The 23,136-nt window shown below is 43.2% G+C and overlaps 5 protein-coding genes across 7 annotated transcripts; 3 read left to right on the top strand and 2 right to left on the bottom strand.

The window, feature by feature from the left end:
- Positions 1 to 373: 373 nt before the first annotated feature.
- On the top strand, positions 374 to 5,695 carry LOC108116024 (mitoferrin). Its single transcript, XM_017227711.2, has 7 exons — positions 374 to 487; positions 570 to 1,207; positions 2,982 to 3,070; positions 3,138 to 3,262; positions 3,324 to 3,559; positions 3,622 to 3,783; positions 4,030 to 5,695. The coding sequence occupies exons 2-7, from the start codon at positions 1,091 to 1,093 to the stop codon at positions 4,441 to 4,443; spliced, it is 1,143 nt and encodes a 380-aa protein (XP_017083200.1). The 5' UTR covers positions 374 to 487; positions 570 to 1,090; the 3' UTR covers positions 4,444 to 5,695.
- Positions 4,802 to 9,736, bottom strand: LOC108116023 (biorientation of chromosomes in cell division protein 1-like 1). Of its 2 annotated transcripts, XM_041818675.1 has the most exons (5): positions 9,389 to 9,736; positions 8,653 to 9,335; positions 6,442 to 8,595; positions 6,006 to 6,051; positions 5,805 to 5,903 (listed from the first exon to the last, which is right to left on the bottom strand). In XM_041818675.1, the coding sequence occupies exons 1-4, from the start codon at positions 9,610 to 9,612 to the stop codon at positions 6,044 to 6,046; spliced, it is 3,069 nt and encodes a 1,022-aa protein (XP_041674609.1). In that variant the 5' UTR covers positions 9,613 to 9,736; the 3' UTR covers positions 5,805 to 5,903; positions 6,006 to 6,043. The 2 variants fall into 2 exon arrangements, with proteins under 2 accessions (XP_017083199.2, XP_041674609.1); XM_017227710.2 differs by lacking the exon at positions 6,006 to 6,051 and having other exon boundaries at positions 4,802 to 5,903.
- Positions 9,737 to 10,095: 359 nt separating this feature from the next.
- On the top strand, positions 10,096 to 14,995 carry LOC108115993 (probable histone-lysine N-methyltransferase Mes-4). Its single transcript, XM_017227663.2, is given in 6 exon segments — positions 10,096 to 10,489; positions 10,584 to 11,850; positions 11,940 to 13,287; positions 13,289 to 14,380; positions 14,438 to 14,563; positions 14,632 to 14,995. Coding segments are annotated over 6 exon segments (4,311 nt in total). The 5' UTR covers positions 10,096 to 10,188; the 3' UTR covers positions 14,809 to 14,995.
- LOC108115994 (glycerol-3-phosphate acyltransferase 1, mitochondrial) lies at positions 14,993 to 23,079 on the bottom strand. 2 transcript variants are annotated; one of them, XM_017227664.2, is made up of 8 exons: positions 22,135 to 23,079; positions 18,674 to 18,791; positions 17,914 to 18,078; positions 16,862 to 17,856; positions 16,352 to 16,656; positions 15,956 to 16,293; positions 15,583 to 15,898; positions 14,993 to 15,523 (listed from the first exon to the last, which is right to left on the bottom strand). In XM_017227664.2, exons 1-8 carry the CDS (start codon positions 22,245 to 22,247, stop codon positions 15,315 to 15,317), a joined length of 2,559 nt encoding a protein of 852 aa, XP_017083153.1. In that variant the 5' UTR covers positions 22,248 to 23,079; the 3' UTR covers positions 14,993 to 15,314. The 2 variants fall into 2 exon arrangements, with proteins under 2 accessions (XP_017083153.1, XP_017083154.1); XM_017227665.2 differs by lacking the exons at positions 18,674 to 18,791; positions 22,135 to 23,079 and adding an exon at positions 18,160 to 18,290.
- LOC108115996 (RING finger protein nenya) lies at positions 19,605 to 20,761 on the top strand. The gene has a single exon (XM_017227667.2). It carries the CDS (start codon positions 19,732 to 19,734, stop codon positions 20,395 to 20,397), a length of 666 nt encoding a protein of 221 aa, XP_017083156.1. The 5' UTR covers positions 19,605 to 19,731; the 3' UTR covers positions 20,398 to 20,761.
- Positions 23,080 to 23,136: the final 57 nt, after the last annotated feature.

Here is a 23,136-nt window from a genome sequence, read left to right as displayed (position 1 = left end):
TCAACTTTTTAGTGCATTATTTGCTAAAAAACAATAATTTTAAATGAGTGCTATCCGTTTTTCATGTTAATTAAAACTTTACATCACAAAATCGTCAAATAACATTTTTTTAAAAATGCATTAATTCTGTTAAATTTATATTTATATTATTAGTATTTGTATGGTTTTTAAGGTAGAATGAAAGTACACAATGTAAGTTAAGGCATTACAGAGAAAGTGAAAAAAAATTAAAGCACAATATATATATTCGTTAGATTTTACGAGTGTCAAATAATTAAAGCTTTAAAGTTGGTATTTTTCTAGTATATTAAAGGCCTACCATGGTCACACTCGTATGAGTTTCTATTTAAGTTCCCCACCCACATGTTCGCGGTATATTTATCCGAGTCATATGGTATTCTCCAACAGACCCACCGCGGTCACTCTGGGCACGAGGCTTGTTTATTGGGCGAAATTTAATGATTCCCTGTAATCATTCAACATTTGCGTGAGTTGCCAAACCCAGATTTTTACCAAATTTTTGTTTCGGCCATAATCCGCCTACAACCGACTCGATTATATATATCCAGAACACATCCCAACCGCAGCAACAGTAGCAGTTCAAGCGAAACAACGGCCGCGGGCAGAAACTGAAACCTCTTCGCTCCGAAATCGAGTGAATCGGGGAGCGTGTCGTCTATATGTCTATTATGCTAGTCGTGGTGCAGCAATAGTACCAGTGGTACCAGCAGTAGCCGCAGTGTCAATTAGTAGTTTCGCATAACACCACCTCACGCGTACACTCTGCACCACCACCCCTCGAACACCCGACGCCCGCCCACCCGTGAATCGTGATATCCGTGTTATACAACAAAATTGTTCCGTGTTCGACATACGCCGGCTAAAACTGCTCGTTGATACCATCTTCATCCTGCGAAGCTACCCAATCCTAACGGAGAAAGCGGTTCTACAACTGAAACTTGACTTGGTAGAACTGGTCCAGATTATCAGGTCATCGTAAGAGGAGCAGCCACTACAAGGGCACAACCACAATACTCGCACACAATCGGTAGTATAGCTGCACCGACACCATCGACGGATCGGATCCACCATGAACATAGACGACTACGAATCGCTGCCCACTACCAGTGTGGGTGTCAATATGACGGCGGGCGCTATTGCGGGTGTACTGGAGCATGTGGTCATGTATCCGCTGGACTCCGTCAAGGTGAGAGATCATTACGGCCTGGTAATAGGAGAAGGAGCATAAGCCCGACCATTAATCATAAACCTAACCTCACTAACAATCGGAACATTGTGTGTGCCACCGCCGCTGCTGCTTTGGCATAATCGTGATGTAATTCGTTGGTTCTTGAGTGCAACTAAGAGTTCCGTACCCGTTGCCCAATAAGACTCTAGGTGGTATAGCCACTTTCTGCGCTTATCGGAGCACGTTCCATTGGTTTATGCTGTGGCGATTAGATTAGCTTCTGTCGTTTCCATTACTAAGTTGACAATCTCTTATCGCCACAATTCCAATCATGCACATGAAAATTCGGAAGGGCCAAGTACACAGGTTCGCTATTTAAGCATATGTAAATGTACCTGGCTGGCGTAATGACGTTCGATATATGCGTGTATATATATACTCCGCATTCAATACCTATTATTGACCGATTCTTGTTTCGTTATATTTCACTCAGCTGGTTGTGGTGGCTCGAGTATTTATTGATTTTCGTGGCCACATGTGTCAATCGCGCGAATGACAGCCGGCAGGCAGTTTGGTGCCACTTTAAAGCCTGGTCGGGATTCCCGGCGTCATCATTATAATCGACAGTCTCTTCACAGTCCGTTTGACGAGCTAATTTCGTGAAGTTACGAAAGCCAGAGTGGAAAACCTTTAATTGACCAGCAATTGCGGCGTTTTAATTTTGATTTATTTCAAAGTTTGTTCCCTTATCAGGAGCACTTATTGCCGGGATGAATGAATCATGTTAGGCCCCACATCAGTTCAAACCCAGTTCTATCTAGCATTTCTGTAATAGAGACTTCTATCTGTTGGTCGTAGCACCTTTTTAATTAGGTTTCCCCACTCGAGAGCGGTATTTTTCACCTTGAATTGACTTGTTGTTGATAGCAGCAACCAGGCACTAGATAGATAAATGCATTTAGGTTGTCTCCGTAATTTACAATATGGATGCTTCTATCCGCTTACGGGTATAATTCCATCTTTTCTATTATACCAGGCACGCCTTTAAATAAATGCAATTAAATATATACACTCATATGTACATATATGATGTGTAATCTTTAAGTTCGTAGACAATTGCATTTTGTATACCCCGGGTGACTTGCTTATAAATCAGCGAAAGTTTTGCCGGCAAACACACAATTATATATTTTTATATTCCATTGATATCGGTTATTAGTCCCTGCTGTATTGCACCGATAATAGTCCAATCAACTCATTGACAAAATAAAAATAAAAAATGTTAAATACAATTTGAGACAAGTTTTATGTAAGGGATGATCTCATAAACGTTTTAAAAATCATCTGCTCCAGTACTTCTCGTAGACTGCAACAGCAGTGCAATATAAAAATGGTTTTGGGAATCACCCAATGTACTCCGAATCACAAATCATGATGAGAGCACGATTTGAGGTCTTGACAATGTCACAAACTGAACTAAATATTGTATATACCAATTGAGTTGTGTTCTGTATTATATGTGCATATGTACATATATCATGAGTAACCATGACTTGCAGAAGAATAGCAAAAAGCTATTCTATTTACTTCATTTCCCTAGACTTTATCTCAGTTTTTGATACTACAGACAAACAAGTTAGTAATTCTGACGCACCAACCCGTTGATTACCCGGTTTAATCATGGGCAAACAATAACTGAATTAAATAAAAAGTGCAGATATCCGAGCCCATTGTAAAGTGCACAATGTAAATATGTGATTATATTAAACGTTTCATTATTGCCCATTTATAGACGCGAATGCAGAGCCTTTCGCCTCCCACAAAAAACCTGAATATATTTTCAACCTTTCGGAACATGATCACGAGTGAGGGCTTGTTAAGGTAAGTGGTGCAAAACCTATATAATTGCTCTATTATAGAATAATCTAATATATCTTTTGATTTGCAGACCCATTCGAGGAGCTAGTGCTGTAGTATTGGGTGCCGGTCCAGCGCATTCGCTGTACTTTGCTGCCTATGAAATGACCAAGGAGGTGACGGCCAAGTTCACTTCTGTGAGAAACCTCAACTATGGTAATTTTAAGGACTATATGTACTTGCGCCAACGGCTCCTAATCTAGCGAATACATTACAGTGATTTCGGGAGTAGTGGCCACCCTTATACACGACGCCATTTCTAGTCCCACGGATGTGATCAAGCAGCGAATGCAGATGTACAACTCACCCTACACATCGGTGATATCTTGCGTTCGGGATATCTACAAGAAGGAGGGCTTCAAAGCCTTCTATAGAGCATACGGCACGCAACTGGTCATGAATTTACCATATCAGACAATACATTTTACCACATACGAGTTTTTCCAGAACACGGTAAGTTCACTGAAATTCTTCAATCATTTGATGTTACTAATAGTCCTTAATATTTATTAAAGTTGAATCTGGAACGGAAGTACAATCCACCAGTGCATATGGCAGCGGGTGCTGCGGCTGGTGCCTGCGCGGCAGCTATAACCACTCCCCTGGATGTGATCAAGACGCTACTGAATACACAGGAGACTGGACTAACGCGTGGCATGATCGAGGCTAGCCGAAAGGTGAATATCATATCTTATGATTCATGATTTAAAGTAAGGAAAAGGAATTAAAAAAAAAATTTGAAGCTTCAAACAGAATTCAAATTGTCCAAATTTGAACACAGGCACATTAACAAGACGATAATGTCATTTATAATTGCTTCGGATGATCTTTGAATAGCCTCTAAAGGTCATAGGTTGCAGTAGCTACTCTTTAAAACAAATTAAGAATTTATTTTATATTCAACAACCTTTGGCCTCTTACAGATCTACCATATGGCTGGTCCATTGGGCTTCTTCAGGGGCATGACAGCCCGCGTTTTGTACTCCATGCCCGCCACGGCTATCTGCTGGTCAACGTACGAGTTCTTCAAATTCTACCTGTGCGGCATGGACGCAGATAAGTACAAATCGTCAATTACCGGTCGTTCGGAACCCCGCAAAGCGGACTACGTGCTACCCAGGACTACGGATGAAGAGCAGAGCGATCAGAATCGGGAGACGGTAAAGGAGAAGGAGACCACTGTGACACTTCATCCTACCCCGACCTCAGTTAATACCTCCGGTGCCATCAAGACGGTGTGTGAGCTGTCGACGCGACCCGCAGGACCAACAATCAACCTGCACACACGGCATACAGATGTGAAGAGTCCCTACGAAAGGGGATTCCCCAGGACGTAGGCATCGCCAGTGGGCGTGGCCGCGAGCGGGGCCTGCGTTCGAAACGTTTGCAGCAGCAGCGACAGCTAAACCTAAGCGTAGCTATTAGTTGGCGGTAGGGATCGGGAAAGCTGGTGTGAGACTAGGGGCTTTTTGGCAGGTGGACGACACGGTGTTCGAAACGCCTGCCGTTCCATTGACCACCGCCTGGCCACTACCCCACTTTCAGCCCACCCGAACCCAGCTGCTTGTATGAATACTCTGCGAGGAGTCGGTGAGAGAGTTTTATCACTCCATAGTCGGAGGTTAAATCGTAGTTGTTGTTCTGCACAAAACTCTCGCTCTCACACACAAAACGCAAAACTCCACACACAACAAACACATACTATAAACACCCCCCACATACACACACACAAAAACACACACTCAAAGACAGTTTTAGACAAAGTGCGAAATTCTTGTTAAAAAGTATATGCTAATGATAATACTGTATCTATGTTATTTCGAAATGAGAAAACCCTATTGTAAAATACTATTACCTATGTATTACAACCTTTGATTTACTACATTTATATATATATTTTTTTTAAACAAGTTTCAAAGTATATATGCATATATTTATGTTGATCGTTGTAAAGAAATCAAGAGCAAAAATGTAAAGCACACCCGCGCGAGAAGAAAATTCAATAATTTGTAATCAAATTACACCTTAAATCTTCAAACTGAGATGTTACAAAAAATAACGAACCGCAGATACAGCTCTCAGAGAACTACGTCTCCCCTTCAGATTGCCCAATCTATTTACCCAATACTAATTAGCCAGCCGCATAGTGGAGTAGTAGCCTAGCTATGTCTTTCCTTTGTCCTTTTGCCAGGCACTTGACTGCGATTACTGATAGCTGTACGATTTAGTTCATCCGCTGCAGTCTTTTTTAATTAATCATCACACATTATCTTTTGTCTCAGTGCTATATGGTAGTTTTCAATCCTCGAGAAGCAATCGCTGTCTAGTGCCAGGGTCAAGACCAACCGGAGTTCCCCAAAATTATAAAATACTACATCATATTATTACGTTCACTGTTATTTTTGTTTATATATATGCATAATATATATATATATATATATATATATATGTGGATATGCTACACCAGCGATTATTAAACTGTAAGGTGTAGCTCTAAAATTAAAATTTTATTGTTAAAGAATTCAAACGAAAACAAAGCGGAAGCAAACTCATTGGCAAACAAAAAGGCCCATTAAACGGATGAAAGAAGATATTTGTATTTTTTTATGTCAAATGCATTAACAACAATTGCTTTTTATTGTTTCCGATAACAGTTCACTCGTTAGCTAGAGGATTGCATCCAGGCCCCGACGACGAGAGCGCTGCGAAAGGATTGGACGGGGCTTGTAGAGATCATCGTTGGTGTACCGCTGCTGCTGGCAGAGCTTCTTGCTAAGTCGCCTGGCGGACAGGGCGTCTGCAGAATACAAAAGTTTATTAATCAAATGAATTCGCAATACTGCGCTCGAATCAATAGGATGAGGGCAAAGATTCAGTTAGTCTTGCGGGAACCGCTTACCCTGCACAATTTACATTTGGATAGGACTAGTGGAGGCATCATACAGCTATATTAATTTATAAGTAATGTGGATGCATGTGGAGGAGAAAGTAGAGGTGGTAGAGATAAGTATGAGGATGAGCATGATATATGGTTTTAAATCGCAATCACAGGGTGGATCGATTATATATTTGAAAATTTATATGGGTATATATTTATTTTATTAGATATTTTGATTTTAGTATTGCGTTTTATATTACAGAGATTTATGTTATCAGGGGTTCCAATTTTGTTGCATTTCAAATTTTTTAGTAAAATTAATTAACTACATACATCTAAAATTAACTACAAATTCGATCCACCCTATTATAAGTGGGTTAGCTAGCAATAGAGCGATGCTTAAAACACTGTTTATATTGCTAGACCAAATGATAGTTTGCTATGAAACAGTACGCACCATGCTCCTGTTTTTCCAAAGCCTCGTTCTCCTTGGAGTTTATGCTGCCATCAGATGGCGTTGGCGATGATTTCGGTTCCTCCCGTCGTAACCTCTTAGCCGGACTACCGGAGGTGCTGCTGCTGGGACTACTAAGCCTCGCCGGTGTGGATTCCCGCACCACTTGCTGCTGCTCCAGCAAACTGCTCCGCCTTCGCTTGGATATGCTCCTTCGCAATGCACGTACATCCACTGGCTCGTCTTGTAATCCATCTGCGCTCAGTCTGTTCACGAAACTCTGGTAATCCTGTATCAGTTGGTTGATCAGCTGCAGACGCGGCTTAAACTCGTCTGAGTTTTCTTCGAAGTGGGTAACAAAGTCGGCAACTAATTCGTCACCTTGGTCATTCGAGTTTTGGATTTGAGAGGCGGGTTTATCAGCTTTTTTCGGTTGTTCTTCCAGTTGCCTGACTTCAATGGGATCCGAAGTCTCTACAGCGTTGTGAAGATTCTCTGGTACACTTTCCTTAGCAAGCTTCTTTTTTGTTTCATTGGTCGGCACTGGTTCAGTTTCTAAGCCGTCGACTTTGCTTTCTTTGACTGGAGAATCAGGTACGGATTTGTCTGCAATATGAAGTTCTTCTTCTTTATCTTCTGAATTAAAATTATTTTTTTTAGCCTCCGATTCTCGTGTTTCCGGCTGATTATTGTTTCTTTTTTCGTCAATATCGATGGCTTCTAGTTTATTAGTCTCTAATACCTTATGTGACTGGGAACCAGCAGTCAGTTCAATGAAACTGGTGGAGGATTGCTGAAGGATGTCGCTAACAATAACTACACTAACTGCACTATCACATCCACCATTGCTGCTACCGTTAGAGTTTCCATTCGTGCCATTGCCGTTCTCCGCAGGCGCATCAGCTTTCTCTGGAGCTGGGGAAATTTCTGGTTGCGAAGTCTTTCTTATGCCATCGGAACTAGGCGGCTTGCCCTCGTCGTTAGAGTCTGAGCTCCGGCGATGTTTTAACTTGACTTTGTTCTCGTTGTGATCATCCTGGATAGCTTTAGTCTGCGAATTGCCTGAGTTGTTTGACTTGTTACGATCACGATCGCGGCCCTTATCGTGATCTCTCCGCTTTGAGGATGACGATGAATTGCTGCTGCTATGGTGGCTGCGACTTTGAGTCTCCTTTTCCTTTTCCTTGTTTTTATCTCGATCCGATCGGGATGAATATGAACTCGATTTGTGTTTTTTGTGTGAGGAGGATTCGTGACGAGATGAAGATGTTGTGCTCGAGCGTTTAGAAGAGGATGACTCGCGATTGCTTCGGCTAGATGAGCTTGAACTCTTATCGTTCTTGGAGCTACTGCTCCTATGTTTCGAACTTGAGGAGTGCGATGAGGAGTGCTTGGAACTAGAACTCGAGGAATGTTTGCTGTGAGATTTGTCGCGACTACGATCTCGATCCCGATCTCTATCTCTGCTCCTGCGTCGCTGCTTATCATGTGAGTGGCTGTGATGTCGTCGGTCCTTTTCTTTATCCCTTGACTTTGAATGACTCTTTGACGCAGATATTGGTGACGCTATGGACATAGACGATTTCGCAACCTCCTCTTTAGGAGTTTTCACTTCTTGTGGGGGCGGTTGGTCTTCATTGGCCTCAGCTTTAGATGGAATCTGTGCATCCTTTTTGACCCCAGCATCTAACGCATTAGGTAGTTCTTCTAAGTTATCAGTCTCTTTGGATGTCGAATCCAATGCGTCCTCTTTAATAGATCCATTTTTCTCTGTCACTTGTGGCGTTGGAGGTGGATTAACTGTTGGTGGGGCTGGCGGTGGTGGTAGCTCAACTTTAGATGGTTCTGGTGGTGGAGGAGGCTGATCTATAGTTGGTGGAGGAGGAGGTGGCGCAACTATAATTTGCGCTGGGGGAGGAGGTGGGTGAATTTCATGCAGTGCTGGTGGTTGAAGCGCGGGTAGGGGCTCAGATTTTGGTAGGGGTGGCGGAGGAGGAGGATCAACTTTTGGCGGCACTGGCAGTTGAACAGCCTCTGGTTCGACATTATTGGCATCGTCTATGTTTGCCTTCAACTCCGACATAATGGCATCTTCGATGGAAAGAGCATGGCGGTCACCGTTAGTGTCCTTCGACGTAGAGTTTTTTCGCTCTGTACCTGCATGGGTTATATTAAAAGTTAAATGTTTATGGTTAATGGAAATTGTTAACCTACCCTCAAAGGTAATAGCATCTTGCTTTATGTCGAAATGCAGTTGGCGACTACCGTTCTCCCCTGCTTTAACACAAGCATCACTGGAGTTCTCACTGAACTTTGGCATCTGAGCCTCTTCGGAAATGTTCGCTGGATCCCCGCTTTTGAGTGTTGACGTGGTCTGGTGAGCATCGGCCACCGATTCCGTGGACGAGGCGATGGTTAAGCGGCTGTCGCTAGATACCTGTGACAATTGTGACGCCTGTGAGACCCCGTTGATTGAATCCGAATTGTTAAGGGAGCCGTTGTTCAACTCCTTGCTATCAAGTGGTTTCAACTCATTCATAGGCTCATACGACCTCGATAAGTCTTCTTCATCTACTCCGGGAGGCAAATCCTCATCCTTAACCTCCGACTTGACTGTGGCCCGGTCTGAGTCCGGACTGATCTGCTCTAAGTCGGTGGGCAGGAGGCCAGCGGGAGTCTCCACATTGAGCAGGCTGCTGCTGCCGTTCATGTGCCCAGCAAATGGCGGCAAAGGTGGTGCGGACAACATTGAGGATCTCGCTGGCGGTGGCGGCGGAGGTGTGATGCCCAGGTACTTGTAGACGATGCTTTCGATTCTCGGCTCGAAGATGGTGGCCACCTTGGGATTGACCACCTGATCCACGATTTGGTCGACACCCTTGTCCAGGACATCGGAGCTGGAATAGACAAGTTGATTACGTTACCTAATCCGTGCGAGAAGTGTACTCACTCAAGGAGGTGCTTGCGCAGCCTCTCTCGTAGCTGAACCTTGTTGGTCTCGGGCGTCCAGTGCTGCTTAGCCAAAAAATCATTGACCGCCGTCTCCACCCGAGTGCGCACATTCTGGTACGCGGGCTTCGTGTCCACGTCTGCCAGGCAGCAGTTAAAGCGGAATTCATCGAAGACGCCCTGCGACTTGACCTCAGCAATTAAAGTCTTTATAAGATCGTCCATGGTGCCTTTTCCTTGCTATTCGTGGGCTAATGGTTGCCGAGACACCAGTGAGCGTCGTGGAAATCCAGGATAATCAACGACGAGATTCGCCTTTACATGCGTTTACAAAGATATGTACATATGTTTACTCTAGAGGTGGTTAAACACCTAGTACAATTAGTGATGGCAGTTTACCTATCGTACGGGTTTATTCAAATATGTTATATGCATAATAAATAACAATTGTTATCAAATGGTAAAAACAATTTGAAACACATTTAATGAAAAACATCCCGTCATATATATACTGATCATTTGATTTACGTACATATGTATTTCTTTCAAAATTAAATATTAAAATTAACAAGTGAACACTTGTGAATCACTGTTGAATTTATCGATAATCAGAACGAATTATTCGACTACATTATTTCAGGGAATCTATCGATGGATAGGCTTCGTCATCGATAACTCCCGCGATGCCCATGGTTGCAATCGAATTTTTGGCGCACGCGAAGCGCTATGTTCTGTTCCTAGGAATTGTAAACTTAATGGTTGTTTATTTTTAATAATTGTGTGTTTGAACTGCAGCGCAGAATGAAACTAAGCACGGACGCGCACTCTGAGATCGAGGGCGAGGGCCCTCATCCCAATGCATTGTGCAATTCTTCTTCCGATTCCACGTCTACCGATGAAGTGGGTGCGATCCAAATCGAGTCGGTGGCCACGGAGGGCGTCGATGGTGAAATATCGACGGACGCCAGTAGTAGTACACCGGTAGGCCCTTTGGTGATACCGAATCCCGGCAGGAACTCAGTTGAGCTAGCAGCGTTGCAGACCGAGAACCAGAGGCAGACGCCAACCCAAACACAGCAGCCGCGTCTGTCAATGGTCAACAGTAAGTATAACAATGGCGCAATATGCACCGAATTGTGCCGTCCATATGCTAATTTATCTGCGTTTTATGTGCGCATGTGACTGTGCTGCTTTAGGAAAACGCGATCTTATCAATTTGCAGTCGGCCCTGAGTCCGAAATATATTGGCTATGCCAACGCTAACTCACCCACACCACTTTCGGACTCCGATGACACGATACGTACAACAAGGAGACGTGTTAATCAAGTAACAGGCCTAAATTTCAGTAGCAGTACTTGCGAGACCCTGCCCCGTGACAATGCATCGCCAAAGACCACCGGTGGAGAAAGAGGAGGAAGCTGTGGTGATCAGCTGGTCGGCAGCACTAAGACCTACATGAGCCCCATTGAAAAACTGCTAATTAAGAACGGCGCCAATTCGCCCAATAGCACGGGCTTCGAGGCGGACTCTGAGGACCTTGTAATCCGGCCAACTGTCCGTAAGCAGCTTAAGCGCAAAATGAAGCGTGTGGCCAAGTCAAAAGTGCCAACAGACCTAGAGACTATGCCCCTGGAGGAGATATCAGTAAAAATTGAGCAAATTGATGGGGAAATTCCCGTGCCAGAAGAATCTTCAATAACAGATATTGAAACATCCACGATCACTATTAAACCAGAGACTGAGGTTGAGACTGAAGCAAATTTAGCGTCTCCTCTAAATCAGGAGGATAAAACCAGTTTAAATATACATAAAAAACCAATAGAAACCACTCCCAATGTTCTTATTGAAGCTCCAAAGGACTTAGACAAAAAGCCTAAAGAACTGACATTCGCCTTGCCAACGGCTGCCTCAACTGAGGTGGATCTGAAATCTCCGCCGGACTTCAGCTCTACTGCGCTAGCGACCTCAGTCAAATCCCCTTCCTCCGTGAGTATAGATAGCGCCAAAGGGCTGTCCATAGTCACTGATCCCGGTTGGCCCATCTACCAAGTGGGTGATCTGTTCTGGGGTAAGGTCTTTTCGTACTGCTTCTGGCCTTGTATGGTGTGCCCGGATCCTGTTGGCCAGATTGTGGGCAGTATGCCTAGTCATCCACAGCGCTCATCGGTAGACAACGCCACAGTGCCCATCCAGGTGCACGTACGGTTTTTTGCGGACAACGGGCGACGTAACTGGATCAAGCCAGATAATCTTCTACCTTTCGCCGGACTCAAGGCATTTAATGAGTTGAGTGAAGCAGTGCGAATAAAACACGGCCTGAAGAGCGCAAAGTACCGACAAATGATTCCCAAGCGGACAAAGACTGTCATCTGGCACCAGGCCATTGACGAGGCCCAAGATATGACGCAGATCCCGTACTCCGATCGTCTGGAAAAATTTTACCAGATCTACGAGAATGTCGTGTAAGTAAACTAGCTCACAAGACCTTAAGAGCCGAAAGGTATTATGAAATTAATAATACAAACACTAACAGGTTCTTCTTTTTTTTTAGCACCCTCAATAAACAAAAACGCAAGCGAACCAAATCTATGATGCAGGACACCTCGGACGTAGGAAGTAGTCTATACGACTCAACGGATAACCTACACAACAAGGTAGTATCACAATTAGTGGCCGTGAAGAGGGAGCGCTCAGAGTCTCCATTCAGTCCAGCATTTTCGCCCGTTAAGAGCAAGAATGAGAAGCGGGCCAAACGTCGAAAGCTTAGCGGTGGTACCGAAGCAGATACTGGCAGTACTACAGTCGCGGTGACACCTTTCCAGGCCGAAACCAGTTTAGAGAAGAACCTATCGCCTGAGAGCTCCATTTACGAGAATCCGGAATTCGGTCAGTTATTCGATGCCGTCAGGGAATACGTTATGGTGCACCGATCCGAGGAAAAGGTGGAAAAGGTCTTGCTGGCTGTTGTCAGCAATATATGGTCCCTAAAGCAGATTCAATTGCGCGAACTTGAACGTGATTTGGCCACTAACGAGTTGGGATCATCGGTTGTTTTGCGTGGCTCCGGAGTGGGCACAATCAAGCGGCTCTCTAATCGTCTGAAAACAATGATGGTTCGCCGCAGCATGACCCCAGTAGTAACACCCAGTACAACGCCGGCACTAACGGAGCCGGATCGTCGCCTGTCGGAGGCGCCGAAATACAAGAAACCTGTTAACCGACCTATCGAGGAGGTGGTCGAAGATATCTTGCAGCTGGACAGCAAGTACCTCTTCCGTGGACTCAACCGCGATCCGGTGTGCAAATATTGCTACCAGGCTGGCTCAGATCTGGTTCGCTGTTCACACGGCTGTTCCAGCTGGCTGCATTCCGATTGCCTGGAACGAAAGGAGACAGGAGCTCCTATGCCCAAAATAGGAAGTAGAAAGACCATTGTCGTGACGCCCACATCAAAGTCCCCCAGTCCTGAAGATGAGCATATAACGGCCGATGCTAAGGTGGTCGATGGAGGAGCTGGATTGGTTTGTCACGAGTGCAATATAGGCGAACCGGAAGGATGTGTAATTTGCCACCAAGTTGAATCGCCAGCAAATGCTCAACCAAGCACTCCAACTAAAGAAGAGGATCCACTTCAAACTGTAAGCGAGGATAAACTTCTGGCGTGCAGCCAGCCTCTATGTGGCAAGCGGTTTCATATGAGCTGCTGTAAGTACTGGCCGCAGGCAAACAGCAGCAAACTCTCGCCCCGCTGTCCAAGGCACGTGTGCCACACATGTGTCTCTGACGATCCCAGCTGCAAGTTCCAGCAACTGGGTAACTCCAAACTGGCGAAATGCGTTCGCTGTCCGGCCACATATCACCAGGACTCACATTGCATTCCAGCCGGCACACAGATGCTGAAATGTTACTCACATAATCTGTCCTCGACACAACATCGCCAAAGCGGATGCACACGTCAATGTACTGTGGTGCTACATTTGTGTGAAAGGCGGCGAACTGGTCTGTTGCGAAACGTGCCCCATTGCAGTGCACGCCCACTGTCGAAATATTCCAATCAAGAAAAACGAAAGCTACATCTGCGAGGAATGTGAGAGCGGACGACTGCCGCTATATGGAGAAATCGTGTGGGCGAAATTCAACAACTTCCGCTGGTGGCCGGCCATCATCCTGCCGCCCACCGAGATACCCAGTAACATCCTAAAGAAGACCCACGGAGAAAACGACTTTGTCGTTCGCTTTTTCGGCACCCACGATCATGGCTGGATTTCACGACGACGCGTTTACCTTTACATCGAGGGGGACACGGGCGATAGCCAGAAGACCAAGTCCCAGCTGTACAGGAACTACACCACCGGTGTGCAGGAGGCATCGCGTTTTCTTAAGATCATCAAAAGTCGACGACAGGAACAGGCTATTGGACGCCAAAACGGCAATAAACTCCATCCGCCGCCGTATGTAAAAATTAAAAGCAACAAGGCAGTACCACCGGTGCGATTTACCCAGAATCTCGAGGAGTTGAGTGCATGTTACTGCCAGCCGGAGGACGAGCATCCCTGCGGGCCGGACTCTGGCTGTCTCAACCGCATGCTATTTAATGAATGCAATCCGGAATACTGCAAGGCAGGAAGTCGTTGCGAAAATCAAATGTTTGAACTGCGCAAATCGCCACGTCTGGAGGTGGTTTACATGAATGAAAGGGGATTCGGACTTGTTAACCGCGAACCCATTGCCCAGGGTGATTTTGTCATAGAGTATGTAGGCGAGGTGATAAACCACGCAGAGTTCCAGCAACGAATGGTGCAAAAGCAGCGGCATCGGGACGAAAACTATTATTTCTTGGGAGTGGAAAAGGATTTCATTATTGATGCGGGACCCAAGGGTAATTTAGCTCGGTTTATGAACCATTCGTGCGAGCCAAACTGCGAGACTCAAAAGTGGACCGTCAACTGTATCCATCGAGTGGGTTTATTTGCCATTAAAGACATTCCTGCGGTACGTTTGAAAGATAAATAATAATATACCGTTTATAAATTGATCATTTTTTAACAGGACACGGAACTCACCTTTAACTATTTGTGGGACGATTTAATGAACAATAGCAAAAAAGTGTGTTTCTGTGGAGCAAAACGATGCTCCGGCGAAATCGGTGGCAAGCTGAAAGAGGACACAATTAAGGTGAGCAAGTCAACAAGTAAATAATTTATTTAATGCCTTAAATATTAATTTTTCAATTCGATATATAGGAAACCAATAACCAAACAAGCAAAGGTAAAAGCAACGCCAAGATAAAGCAGATGCGCCGGGGAAAAGCTCCCACCCTTCGTATCCATGTGGCCGCTACCAAAAAAGTTAAAAAGGCTCGCAAGGTTAAACATATAAGTGCCGACGATGAACCAATAGAGGTCAAGAAAGAGCCCTAAATGGATAAAAGCAATGATCGCTCGAACATGCTCTATTTAATATTATACATTATTGTTATATTATGAATCCCTATTTTATCCTGCACCACATGTATTTATTTCTTAAAACTTACGATTGCGTTTAGTAGCCAATTTTTCAAGATTATGCTCCCCTCATTGATGTTATAAAAATAAAGTGAGAAGATTATTTTTTAAGCTTTTCTATTTGCTTATAGTATAAAATTATAAAGTTTAATCAATCAGTTCAGTATAGATGATATATTGTATTGTTTTTTTTTTGTCATGCTGCTCTAAGGCCACATATAGAAAAATTTTTAAATTATACAATAGAAATTTGTTCATATTTCACTGTTTTGTCGCTTAGTTACAGTAAAGCTAGCTTTTTGGCATATATAAACTCGTATGACTATAAAACTAGTCTAAGATCTAGGAGTACGCACTTTAAACTTAAGTGGATATACACTATACAAGGATAAAAAAGAGTGCCAAAAATAAAGCGAGCCCCGTTAAGGCGTCATATTAAAATAACCCGAATTGAATTTTGGCACAATTGCATCAATCTTCTTGACAATGGTATTGAGCGACTCCCGAGACATCTCGTAGAGCGTATTGAGTGAGATCAGGCGCATGCCCTGTTGGTTGCACACCTCGATCACAGACCATTTCTCCAACAATTTCAAGCAGTTGCGCACGGAGTCAGTTGATATGCTTTCAGCTGAAATTAGGGCAAATTGGTTAATATCAGATGACGGTATTTTACGGGTCTTCTATTACCATAGATGCAGCTGCCGCGTTTCACTTTGCTGCTCAAATCATTAATCACAAAGCTAATAAATTCCGACTCCAGCATGGAGTTTCGGTGAAGTATCTGCAGGGATTGTGCCACCGTCACATACGTCCAGGCGAAGGGAGCCAGCACCTCGCATATGTTTCGCTGTTGGGGCAGGGTTTCGCTGGCAAACAACAACTTGGGTTCATCGACTTCGCCATTACGCACATGGAGGTAATCATCGTCGTCCTCATCTAGGCAGTCCGTTAGGCTTTGAGCCAAGCGCCTGCATTCAGCCGCATTTGGCAAATCATCTTGTTGCTATTAAAGAGAAAGCAGATGAATATAAAAAAAAATTAAATTTATATTATGTGTTACCTTTTCAGACCGAATGCATCCACTGAACAAGAGGTCGTCCAACTGCTTGTACAGTAAATTCTCCAGTATTTGAGTCGGTTTGTTTAATATAAATTCATAGCGATAGATCTGGCAGTTTTCCAGCGCAGTGTCCATTAGTTTTTTGCGAGACACTCCTGCGTCTTTCCTCTTCTCAGTTTCTGGCAACAGGGAGTGGAAGGTTGTCAACAGTATCGAACTGAGGGCAAAGTGCGGTGTCAACATGTTGGAGTAGTAGGCCAGTTCAATAAAGCTTTCCACTGAATTCACAGCCTTAATAACTAAACGCCCATTCTCATCCCGAGTGCGGGTAACAAGACCTAAACAATTAAATTTAATTCAGTCAAAATCATAAAAAGAAATTGGCCGTTTACTTACCTGAACTAAGTAGGTCACAGGCATAAGCCAAAATCTGTGAGGACTCTCCAGAAAACCCAATGTCCTTGGAACCGGATAACGAATTTCGTAAGTCATCTAGGGCACTGGACAGCATCTGCTCCTCGGCGCCGTTCCTAAAGCGCGTGAGCAATAGAAAAGCCAGTGCATTGGTAGACATCACAGAGGTGGCAGCGGCGCAGTCAAAGACCACCTGGCGAGATATGCTTTCGATGAGATTTCGGTGCTCCTCGCACACAACATCGGTGCCGTAGAGCGAGGATGTGGATTGATTGTGCTGAAGGACCCTGAAATAAAAAAAATTATAAATGTTAGCTGGTAAGGGCTATTAGATTATAGTGTAGTAAACTAACTCAGTTATTTTTATATAAATAATTAATTTAATAATTTAAGATGTAGGGCGATTTCTACGAAACATCAGAAAACCCAAAATGTACAACCTTTTGTACCCTGAGCAAGTCTAACCACAATAAAATATTGTCGTCGGCTTACCTGGCAGCTGGTTTGTAGACCTTGGCATTGTTACCATCCTCTCGAGCTATTTTGTTGTACGAATTGACCAGCTCCCGTATCGAGTACGGTTCATTAAAGTCGATTCGCATTAGGCCATAGTTCGATTTAAGGGCCTTCCAAATGCCCGAAATGGCCTTGCTGAATGACTCAGGTATCTTCTTCTCACCCTTCTGCTCACGCACAAAGTTTCCGTCAACCAGACGCTCGTAGTTAACAGACACGGGTACCAGCAGCGCGTCCGGTATGCTGCCGTCCATGAAAGCGTTCACAATCACTGAAAGGATGCCGCCCTTGGGCATACACGGCTTGCCAGTGCGCGTTCGTCCCCCCTCGATAAAAAACTCCACATTGTGACCTTGCTTTAAGGCATGCGTGAGATACAGATGTAGAGCAGCACGGTAAAGCACATCCTTTTTTCCCTCCACTGGATCGATCTTGCGCTTGATAAAGAACGCACCCAAACCACGTAAAAGGCCGCCAAATACGGGTATCTGTAGGTTATTACCAGCTGCCACAAGCGGACTACGGATGTCGTTGTTGGTGAGTATCCACGTCACCATGATGTAGTCCAAATGGCTACGATGCAGCGGCACAAAGATCAACGGGGTACCAGGTGATCGCTCGGACGCTGTCTTAAGCATCTCAATCTGCTTGGTGTTGGTAACGACTCCAGAGAGGAAGCATGGTAGTAGCTTGTAGAGGATCCATGACGTGAAGGCTAGCAAACCATTGTTCAGGGTCGAGCCCATGTCCTTTAGAATGCTAATGGCGCGTTGCTCTTGTTTGCGTAGAATGGACTGGTAAGATATGCCGATTTTTTCATCTTCCTCCTCTTGTGCTTGCTGGTCCCCGCTAGCGCTTCGCGTGAGCAGCCGATGTCCATTTTTCGCATACCGCTGTTCCCTCAGCGTCTGCTCGGCAGCTTGTTTAATGGCGTGCTTCAGCACAGCATCGTTGTGCACGATTTCAGTGACCTGAGGTAGAAATATCAATGTGAGAGGAAGTAATAGGAGCTTAAAGGAGTCACCAACCTGCCGATACTCGAATTTCTCGCTGCGCACCACCTGGGCAACAAATGGAAAAAGCACGCCCCAATCAAGGAGCTTCTTGAATGGCTTCTGACCTGACTGCGGGGTTAGCTCCAACATATTCTGTGTCCCAATGCCATGTGCCACGGAATTCTGCGTCTTGGGCTCCTGCAAAAAAACGATCAGAATGGTAAGATGGTGATGCAACTGCCGTACATATAGATGATACGTAAACAGATGAAATGATACCTCGAACCAGCCGCGGGCATGAAACACCTCCAGCGTCATTATAACTATGATATTCTAAAACTACTTTTGTTTAAATCGTAAATCAGAATTTCCGCATTTTCCGCACGCGCCCGGCTTTTTTGCAGGAAATCGGACGTCGATAGGTCCTGTTCAGCTTTCAGGATGGCTATCGATTAACAGGACAAGGTGGCAACTCTGCTCGTAGTCAAATTTAAATAGTCGGAACTTTTTAAAAAACAGTCTTGAGTTTTAGGATCATTTCTAAGAAGTTTCAAAACAAGTATGCTATTTAAATTTAAGTAATTTTCCAAAAGCGGTGTGGATCTTAAAAAAACAGGGTAATGACTTTGGGGACTTTGAGTCAACTGCAATCGTAGATTCACAATTCATTGAGTGGAAATATTTACTTATCTGCTATACTAGTCACTCCCTGAAATTGCGTCATAGCGTGTACTATGTGGTGAGGTTAACTGTAATGTTAATGGGAGATGGCTTGATAGGCGGGAAAACTTACGTTGGATGATCGCAAATTGACCAGGAGATCGCTGCGGATGGTGTTGATCTTGCTGAGGTAGCTCGTCCGGTAGCTCAAATTCAGATTAGGAAACAGGCCAGCGATAATAACAGGAGCCCTGCAATCAGAATCAGATCGAATAGCCGTTAAAATCAATCGATATCAATAAAATGCAATACGACAATCGTGGGTGGTGCTGAAATCAGGACCACGCAATTAAAAATACAACACCTCTTCGATTAATATTTGACCACTTAAGCGGTCTACAGTCCAACTTCGCCAGAGTTCATTAGCCCAGCGCAACGTATATGTACATATATTTTTATGAGGAAAATTGTGTACGTTTTTGAGTAGTCCCTGATAGTGATAAGTGTTTAGTTGCTCATAAAATATGGCACTGAACTGAACTTTGAGCATGCTTTGTATAGCGGAATCATCATCATTGCTTTAAAATCAGCTGACATGGTCAGAGGTTAACAAATGTTTCCTATTATGTAAAAAAAAAAAGTAAACAAACAATAAAATTAATGCGTATTTAATTTATATTCTCCAAAATATATACGCATGATTTGTTGTATTTAAACCTTTATGTATATTTCAGATTTTAGCGTAATTTATATGCCTTAATATAATAAAACAATATTACATCAGCGCTTGTTTCTATGATACGTTAAGAAGCACGTTTTCCACCCATTAAATTTATTAAATGCCAACCTTTATTCTTTACCCACGTAATTTTTGAATAGGTACTTATAGAGATACTTATATAGAAATTATAGAGAAAAACATAAACAATTCCTATAACTTTTTTGAATGCCATAATGAAATTCCTTTGCTTGTTATATTAAACCTTAAAATTTTTTAATCTCAATCAAATTTGTTTCAGCAGTAACTTTTATTGTATTCATTTTTTTAAATTCCGTGACAGTGCTGCCAGAGTCTCAAACCCCAGGGTGGCCAGACGGCGAAGGATAAAAGGCGTTAGATTTATCCGGACTCACAAAAACAGCTGAAGTCAATCAAAGTTTAAAATCGTAAAAGAGTAAAAAATTTTAATTATGTTTCGAATCCATTGCAACCAGTGTTTTCGTCGACGCTCTGTTGAGCCAGAAGTGATCTTTCACATGACCCAATGCCAACACGTCATTTGTGCGTTCTGTTTGAACGACTCGTCCTCAGAAAAAAAGTGTCCCGTATGCAAGCGGGAGCTTCAAGCGATCCCTATAAACCGCAATTTGCCCCGAAACGTGGCCAATTACTTCGAGGACCCTCTTCAATTTCATCAGCTCTACCGCAAGATCAGCAAGTTTCAGTCCAACCAACGGGCATCGGATAATATGGGATTCTATCGCCAAATGAAGCAGCACGAGAACAATAAACTTCGCCTGGAGGGTTTTTGCAAGATGGAGGCGCAATTTAACAACCAGATCCAAAAGGAGAAGAAACGGATTGCAGACCTGCGCGCCTACATTAAATACCACGAGGATGAGTCCCTAAAAAGACGGCGGCTCAGCATAGATAATAAATCCCACACTATGGAGACCTGTAAACCTTGCAGCAGTGAGAGACTTCGCCTCCGTCCACGGACACCTTCTGTTACCACATCGGATAACACCCAGTCGGATGAGAATATGGAGGGTTTCCGTCTAGACTCGGACATGGAGTGCCCAGAGGACCAACCAAACCGATCTTTCGGTGAAGATATAAAAGATTTTCGTATTTAATAAATTCTAGTAGTTTAATGAAATATTTAAAAAATTTCTCATTAATTAAATTATCCCATTATCACCATACACCCAAAAATGGTGTGATTTATAGTAGATTATCTATCTACATTATCTTTCATGACCTTAAATTTCTACTAACTTATCAAGAAAGCGAACAAACTATTAATAGTATCCAACAGCTTTCAATGATTTTGTAGCTTTAAAACGTTTTAATCTAACCAATTCAATGTTCAAATTCATTAGAGCGTTAATCTATATTACCCCTGGCGTTATGGATAATCATGTACCTTAAAGAAATGTATTTTTCGCTTTAAAGCAGAAAAGTCTAGTTTACGTAGAATCTAACTGAAAAGGGTTTACTTAAATTTCATCAAAAGAAAAATATCGGGATAATAATAATATAAGATCTTAATCATAATGTATAGAACATAGTTCATAAGATTATATTAAAATATTTGGTTTGAAGACAATGTGTGTGTTAATCTTAGAGTATGTACAATCATGGAATCATGGAATCACTGTGGAAAATTTCGCGGGATAAGGCACTTGAAAGTATTTTACTTCATGTGGGATCGAATATATTGTTTAGAGGTCTAGGCCAAGTGGGGTATATATGTACTTTTATTACCGACCGATACGAGATGAGAGCCACGCTTTCTTTGTGGCCCCAAGCTGATCGAAATCCAGTGAGATTACGGAAATAGCTGTTGTGAAATCTTAATCAGATAATTAGGTGCAAATTTAACAGCGGCAATCGTTCCGATAATTGTTGCCAAGAATGATTTGCGGGCGAAATGTGGGTGGGGGATTTAGTTGTTATCTGTGCGAGTGCACCATCACAAATTGCGCCTTCCTAAGAAAATAATTGATGGGTGGGTGGGAGAAAGGGGAACCATTGGGGGAGAAAGTGTTTGTGCTAGAGTCAACAAAAACACTATTGACGTCACTGAACCGATGACCCCAAGGCAGCTTCCCAATGTAAATCAGCACGTGGATGATAAGGAGAATTCTACCAATTGACATTCCACAAAGGGCCAAGTGCATAGCTGGACAATGGGCCATTGTGAGTCATGGCCAATGGAGCAAACACCTGTGCCATCGAAAACAAAACAAAACATAGCTACAGTCGAACTTCTATAAATAATACCATTATCAATCAAAGAAAGTGGTTGTTCTTGCTGGAAAAACAAACAATCTGTTTTAAACTTTGGATTTTGGATTTAGTATAATCGATTTGGGAATAATAATATATAATTCACAATCTTATGTGTTTATATTCCTACTTATGGTACTCCCAACTTAAAATATCTTAAAAGAATTGATCACTGATTATATTTATTAGTTATGTATATGGCAAAATTTGAAAACAAATATGTATAAATTCATATATGAAATGCCTTTTTTCAACTTGTAAACACTTAACCATAATTGAAGAATATATTCGTGTTTTTTGTACCATCAATTTTTAATTTGGGAATAGCTATAATCTACATATATAATTCAATAAAGGGGAACTTTTTAGTCATGGAATTTCGACTTAGGGAAGTGTCACTGTGGTTCATTTTGTATGCATTGGATAACTTGCGAGTGCGCCTCTAAAAATAACGGTGCTTCTTCGACGCGAGCGTTACTTGAACTTGGAGGTTGAGGGGTGATACATGGTATGGTATACTATGTATAAATGCTCGGTTTATGGGATTTATTTGGCTTCCATCTGCGCCCGTTTGTACTCACCTCGTCTTGGCGAATATATAGTAGACAATAAGGGCAACTGATGCAATCTCTATGCCGCCAAGCAAAGAAATCTCGGCGACGCGCTGGGCAAAGTTCAGGACGGTCGTCAACATGATGGCTTGGCGATTATGTTGCTTTGGATCGAATGGGCAGCAGTAGTAGGTGATGCTCCGGCATCAGCCGGCGGGCAAGTGATCGGAAGTGCTCTCCGAAACGCCACGACCCTGATGATTAAACGCGACTAATCAAACAGAGAACGACCCTTTTAGTGGCAGCGACTAATAGTACTATAGTGCAAAACCGAAACCAAGGCAAACAAAAAATATAAAAAATGGAGGAGATGGCAGCGCATTGAAACGCTCCAGATTTCGCTCTCTTTCAGATGCTGATTATTGCCGCCTTTACCGCCGCTCTCTCACTCTCTCTCTCTCTCTGCTCTTCTGGCCGATCGGTGGTGGCTATATATTATTGCGTTTTACTCAATATAACCAGACATCGGTTGCGACCCGCACATAGAAATATCGTATGATCCGAGTTTTGAGATTTTGCGCAAGATAGAATCTATACTTTTGGTTTGGCCAGGGCAGCCCATAAAGTGGGTATAATTTCGTGCTTATTCTGGTAAACCGGTTTCCTTCTATAGTACTGTCTCGAAATTACACCAGTTAATTGAATCAAATATATCCTTTATTCGTGGTCTGCTTTTGTTTTTTAATTTTTTTTTACGCCGCACAGAGGGATTTCGTTATTCGCGACACGGAGAACCGCGCAATTCGAGCGTTCACAGTGGAATAACAGCGACGACGAAGCTCGACGTTTAATTAAATGCCAATTAACGTGTGACAATAAATATATGTACGGCACATATGGATGTGTGAACGTGTACGAAGACCAAGATCGGCGGCGGCACGAAGATAACGAAAGCTACAGCCGCCCGACACATCTGTTGTTATCAGCGGTAGCCTCTTCCATTACTAGTGATAATGAATCGCTCGTGAAGAC

This window comes from Drosophila eugracilis, unplaced genomic scaffold (assembly GCF_018153835.1).
Source record: "Drosophila eugracilis isolate 14026-0451.02 unplaced genomic scaffold, ASM1815383v1 contig_367, whole genome shotgun sequence".
In the NCBI taxonomy this organism is placed as follows: domain Eukaryota; kingdom Metazoa; phylum Arthropoda; class Insecta; order Diptera; family Drosophilidae; genus Drosophila; species Drosophila eugracilis.
The sequence above is the reverse complement of the archived record's forward strand: the minus strand, read 5'-3'. Positions and strand labels throughout refer to the sequence as shown.